This window comes from Magallana gigas, chromosome 3 (assembly GCF_963853765.1).
Source record: "Magallana gigas chromosome 3, xbMagGiga1.1, whole genome shotgun sequence".
In the NCBI taxonomy this organism is placed as follows: domain Eukaryota; kingdom Metazoa; phylum Mollusca; class Bivalvia; order Ostreida; family Ostreidae; genus Magallana; species Magallana gigas.
This window is the reverse complement of record NC_088855.1, coordinates 48,641,049-48,647,424: the sequence shown is the minus strand read 5'-3', so window position 1 is coordinate 48,647,424 and position 6,376 is coordinate 48,641,049. Positions and strand designations below refer to the sequence as shown.

Here is a 6,376-nt window from a genome sequence, read left to right as displayed (position 1 = left end):
CCAGTGTCTTTGTTGTAATTTCACTTAAGGTAAGTCATCCCTTTGTCTTCCACTGGTTTTGTGAACATGTGATTTACTCTATATGGTATATAGTAGGCAAGTCGTGGGTATCAATTTCATTGTTGAGGTGTTGGAAAAAGACTAACCATTTTTTAACTTTATTCATTATAAACTAGGGCGTAATTGTATTCTTTAAAATTCTGATCTTTATCGATGCAATATAATAGCTAACTCAATATGTTCCTGAGGAAAGTCGTAGGTGAACACCGCCTGTTTTTCATGTTGGTACGACAATTCTTTATGTATATATATTTTAACGTTTAACTTTTTAAATATAATTTATGCAAACTTTTATACTTCGGGGAGATGAATCTTTGATGGAGAAAATGTAAAAAATATTTAAAGCAGTTCACACTTTCAGAAAGGAGTATGGGAGAATTTTATAACAAAATAAAATACATGTATAAAAACCGTTATATTAAAAATGATCAATTAGAATATTTGAATGTATTTGCATTTCTTCTAAGAATGTAATTGGATAGTTCCTTATTCTACTTATACAAGCAGTATTACAGACATTAGAAATAAGTATTTTTCTGTACCACATGTACCATAATTGTTCATCTGTGTGGCAGGAAGTGTAATATATAATGTATGTAAATACAATCTAACTTATTAGAACTTGTGTTCCATCCTTTTAACTTATTTGGTCAATAAAATATGTTCAATTTAAACAAGTAAATGCTATGTACCCAGTGAAATAAGTTTTAATGGTAAGATTTGAATTGCAGTGTGATTTCTCGAGAGAGAAAAAACCCCATAATTTCAGTTCTCCTTTAGATGACGGAAAAGGCACGGGATAAGAACAGCGAGACTGGACAAGTGCGTAGATCGACATTGAGTGCCAACTATTTTGAACCAGAACAGTTTGTGTGGATTAATTCGAGATCGATCTAAACAAGTCATTGGGATTACGTAGATAACTCAGACTGCATGGACTATCGTCAGAAATAGCTAACCCATATCTACTTAGAAATGGAAGAAATGGTAATTTCTTGACGTCTATCTACTTTAAGGTCAACAATGACAAATATTTATGTACTTTTACTCATTTCTTATACAGATAATTGAGGATGTTTGTAGAGCTATGAAGATGGTGACAGCTCCATTATTGGTACTGTCAGCAACAACCATTATATCCACGACAGACCATCTACGGAAGCAGAATACAACTACCCGGAAGTGTGCAAAAAACCGGAACTATATGGTGACAAAAAGGAATTTCATGTAAGACTTGAATCCAGGCGAAGAGACTTACAACTTTGTTTATGATGAGGAATCTTTCTAAATTTTCAGCCTGAAATATATAGACAGTCTGAGTCATAACATCATCTTTAAGTTAATATATATTCAAAGTGTTTGTAACAATACCGAGCTAAATTATAAATCACCGTATATCCCGGTTTAAAAAATAACAAAAAATGTAATACAAACAAAATAGTAAATTTATTTCTACGGGAAACTGGCAGTCCTTGGGAAATGCTGCCATTTCAAGGAGTCACTTACATCAGTCAAACAACAATATTTAACTACCAAACATGTCCGACTCTTAGCGGCTCACTCTTCATCACTCATTGTGATCATGTGACGATCACGTGCTCAATGATAAAAAGGGCCACGCATGGCAATGCTTGAGGTAATGGGGGTTGGATCAAACAGGGACTTCAGTGGTTCATACAACAAATTAGCGATGAGAAGGATAAAACATTTACTCCTTTTACCTGACCGAATTCTACGTGTCAAACTGCCTTCCGTTTCACAGTAAAAATTAAACTTTAACTAATAGTTCTGGAATGTTTCTACGATAATTGTAAAAGTAAATATTTGCTGTTAGTATACATAAATAAATGCCACAAATTATAACAATTTTTGAATTTTGTAGACCAGACTACATTGATTCCAACAGGGTTTCTCTCAAAACAACAAACTTGAAGTTGATTGATTTTAAATTCCTCGTTGAAATTTTTAAAGTTTGAAACACTGTGTCGACATTCAGAACTATATAGATAGTTTGTTGTTTAAGGAAAAGACAATGTGGGTATGCGGAGATAGAAAAGAAAAAAACACCAATCAAACAATACGGTATGTTAGCAACTAACATCATTCACACAATGAACTGTCACTTATTTTGTCAACAGTCGGAGATGTTGACAAAGTAAACAACGACTCTATGTAACAAGTTATCTCGCATTGAAATTGACCTGTCTTATCATTCATTCTATGATCAAATATGTTTGCATAAAATATATCAATTTGGAGTCTAAACTATATAGAATCACACACGTCACACATCTTCGTTGAACTGGAAGAAAGAGTATCTCATTTTTCAAGAGTGTTCGAAATATTTTCCTGGCTGAAAGTTTGTGTCAGTTTTCTTCCGAGGTCACCAGGAGTTTCATTCCATAAACGGACGAAATTGTTTCTAATGTTATTTTTTAAACTTTGAAACATGGCGGATTTTCTGGCAGAAAACCGGAAGTTGTTGTCCTCCGCTCTGACTGGGCCTCTCCTTTACCTATATTTCTTGTACGGGTCAAGTTCCAAGTTTTGGACTGTAAAATTGCGTCGTAAAAATTTAATTTCCGACATACACAAAAAAAATGACACATATAAGTTATTTACTACACTCGAGCGTCACATACTGCAGTCAACGATTCACCGAACTTCCAGAATAAGTCACAATATGCGCAAACAGCACTTTACCCCCATGCAAAATCCTATTCTTTATATATACATACACCTGCAAGACTTTCTTCGTAGGAAGAATTTGGCAAGCATTTAACAGAAAAGCTATTTTTTTTTTTATCTCATCTGAGCAAACTATGTGTAAAAAGTATAAACATACAAGACTACACTTGTTACTAAACTATCTCAAGCAGATAAATAATGCCATATATAGTTAAATAAATAACAATAATTATACATTATACATTTACAACTGAAATTTACAGTCATTCTGCAAACGGTTCACAGGCTCACTATGTCACTATTTTAGAAAACTGTTTATCCGCCATGTTTTGACGTCATCCACTGATTATCAACTGTAGTCTGCTAACGTGCAATGAAACTTTACATGCCCTTCAAGCTCGCGTCGTAGCAAGAAACCAGACTAAAATTGAGTAATTTTGGACGGAACACTCTAATGATGTCTAAAAGCGTCCAGAGAGGTGAACAATTCTGGCACTACAGGATCCGTCATACTGTAAGCCGCAGATTGGGTAAACGAATTCAGAAGAAATTTGGGTAGTCTGAAAATAGGACCATAATCGTCAAAATTTAAGTTTCACATTGGTTATCTCAATATAATTACAATTAATTCAACAAAATTATTACCGTTTCATGCAAACAAACACATAAATTTTCATGCAAAGAGATAACCAATACAATCGGTGTTCAAAGCAATTCTGTCCAATCAAATTTGGAATTCAGTGCGGGACTGGAAAGGTTGGGAAAACAGTGGACCAATGAAGTCAGTGGATGCCGTAGTTAAAGAACACCGTCTGTTTATAGTACTAGTAGTTTTAAAAAAAAGTCAGGTCATCAAAAGGAAAACACATAAAATACATGCATGGTATATCTATTATTCGGCTACTTTTTATTTACTTACAATCTCATTAAGAAACGTGTACTTTAAGATTTGAATGTTTTAAAGAAAGTCGGTATTATACCTATATATCTCACGAATAATTGTCAGCAACATATATAAAAAGTTAGTTAACAGCTAAGAAAAAAATAACATTGAATATGTACGATTTTCAAATTAATGACATTTTCGAAATTTTCTCCGTAATGGAGAGATAAAACTGATTTTGTTACGGTATTAAAACAATTAAAAATCCATTTTACTATAGAAGATCACTACAAATATGATTCTGCATTAATCTCTAGAACGTCCTTCTTTAATATTAATGTCAATAATAAATTCGCTTGTTTTGGATGATATAAAAAAACTTAAAAGTTTTATGTATTCTGTAAAACGTTTGTATTAATAGGTATGTAGATTTACGGGAGACAACACGAGAGAAAGAAGGACAGGTGCTACTCTATGTAGTAAGTGACAACATCAATGGCCTGGCATTGACTGAACGACACCGGAGTGTTACCGTTTATAGATCACTGCAACCCGCTGCAGCAGCATGAAGGAAAAACAAGAGTGAAAAACAGCATTCAGTGCAAGCTTCCACACCACGTCATAGTGCAGACCGGCGAACAATCGATAGTCAACACATGGTCAGGAAATTAACACATTTGAACTAAAATGTTAATAATCACACTGTTTAACACCTAATAAAATTACTTAAGTGAAATCAAGAGAAGTGGATTGTGGCTTAGATTTTACAACATTACTCAAAATACCGTCCTACTGACCGGAATAGAAATTAGATCGATATACGAGCTAAATGATCGATCTGTATCCAAGTACACTGTGGCCATCGATTTCAGTTCAATTTGGCGAGCATCTTTCACATTGCAAGTTTCTTATCATTAAATTTTTGTGCCATTCAAATTAGTGCCATGCAAATAAAGGTTAATCCTAAATAGCGGATAATTTCTTGTAACTTATTAGATGGTATATGTATTAAATATTCTATTATATATAATTATATATAAAATAAATATTCTACACATAAATTATTGTTATATATTGATATGGATACTAGAGATAAGATACAAGCTAAGCTCAAGAGCATGCTTTAGTACGAGCAAAGAAAACTGAAGAAATCATAGTCAAATTCATCGTCCTGAAAGAATGCCAAACACACGCACACACCATGCCATGGTTTCATCATGTTTAATAATAGAAATCATCTCATTTACACGATTCCTTGGTCTTATCATATAAAGTCTTTGCAGACACATAATTTTACAACAATACATCAATGGAATGACACATATATCTCTGAGAACTTATCAATAAATATATTAAATATTAAAATTGTCCATATCATAGAAGACTGAAATTGCAAGTTTTGACAGGTAAAAGTCTAAGCCTTGCCAACAGCTGCACCATCCCTCGGCCCTTAGCACTCAACCAAAGCATTAGGATGCACTAAGGTATTCTAAATGATCAGCTACAGATGGATTTCCTTAAGAATTCAGTTTTTGTGACAGACAGCAGGTTTTGTGCAGTATTGCCAAGAGATGGTTGATTCTTCAGTAAAGTACAGACAATAAGAGAGCTGACTGCATCAGAATGGAGGATATTATATATATGCTTAGATTCACTTCTCTATTACTCTCTAGCTAGTTTTCCTTTATTTTGAGAGTCAGCATGCATTTGGTTAAGGTAGACAGAGCAAAGAAATATACTGGTCATTAATATGGTATTTTATTATAATCTTTACCTATATCCTTTGCTTAGTTAACCATCCACTGAAAAATTTAGCTTCAGTTACACAGAAATACACACTTGTGTGACACTTCAGTAGATTATCTTACACTCAACTGCCACATTCAAACACTCAAGAAACAACAGAAAAAAAACCTTCACCGAAAAAAAAAAATTCCGCTTCAGTGGTTTAGTTTTTTCTTTTTGCAAATTTTGACAGATACTGGATAGGATAAGCAGAACACCAGTGGAGGATATAAAAGTGAAATCCAGCCCCAGAGTACTGAATGTGGCAGCTGTGTCTGACTAATATACAGTACAAGGGAAGGTGGGGTGTTAACCTTGTGGGTAGTTATGCCGTACTTGATACATTGCTCCTGTGATACAGTAGTATTTGGTTACTGTTTAATACAGAGAGATATGCTGGTTATATGTTATAAAATCATGTGACAAGAAAGTGAAGAAGATTCATCATATCAAGGCAATCTAACTTGAAATAAAAAATTGTTCATCTTTTTTAATCAAATTACATTAGTCAGCAATGCAGTGAAATGCATAACACACCCATTACAAAAATTAGGTGAAATAGGTATATGTATTTATTAACATACAGCGGTAAAACAATGAAAATTCATCCACATGGATCAATTTCCATTGGGGATGCAGGAACACAGAAACCCAAGCTTAGTCTAGAGGGCACTACAGCAAACTAGTGGCCATCACAGATGGACGGTAAGAGGTGCAGGAGCATGCAGTCTCAGAAACTACAACTTTATCTAAAGATCGGAAATTGAGAGGGTGTATCAGCTAGGAAATCAAATATAGGTCATTAGTTGTGTCAATTTGTCTCACTTCCATTTTCTGTTATGACAAACAAATTTTGATTATAACTTATTTCCTTTTTTTTTGCTATTTTGAGATGAAGTGACAAAATGAAGGTAGCACAATACGAATCCATGCACATTACTACACACTTCATTGCATTCC

At 33.8% G+C, this 6,376-nt stretch overlaps 1 protein-coding gene across 15 annotated transcripts in view; it reads right to left on the bottom strand.

The window, feature by feature from the left end:
- Positions 1–1,487: 1,487 nt before the first annotated feature.
- The window catches only part of LOC105327139 (calcium-transporting ATPase sarcoplasmic/endoplasmic reticulum type), a 29,768-nt gene continuing 24,879 nt past the window's right edge, over positions 1,488–6,376 (bottom strand). For 4 of the 15 annotated variants that reach the window (XR_010712326.1, XR_010712328.1, XR_004604300.2 and 1 more), the window contains 2 exons: positions 5,406–6,376; positions 1,488–3,308 (listed from right to left, as the gene is read on the bottom strand). The exon at positions 5,406–6,376 is cut by the window's right edge and continues 769 nt beyond it. Coding sequence is in view for 9 of the 15 variants with exons in the window: in XM_034483075.2 (XP_034338966.2) it covers positions 2,572–2,612 (41 nt within the window). In the remaining 6 variants the exon portion in view is untranslated. Of the gene's footprint in view, positions 3,309–4,163; positions 4,187–4,836 lie in introns of those variants that run through there. The other 11 variants (XM_034483079.2, XM_034483082.2, XM_066080117.1 and 8 more) reach the window with 7 other exon arrangements.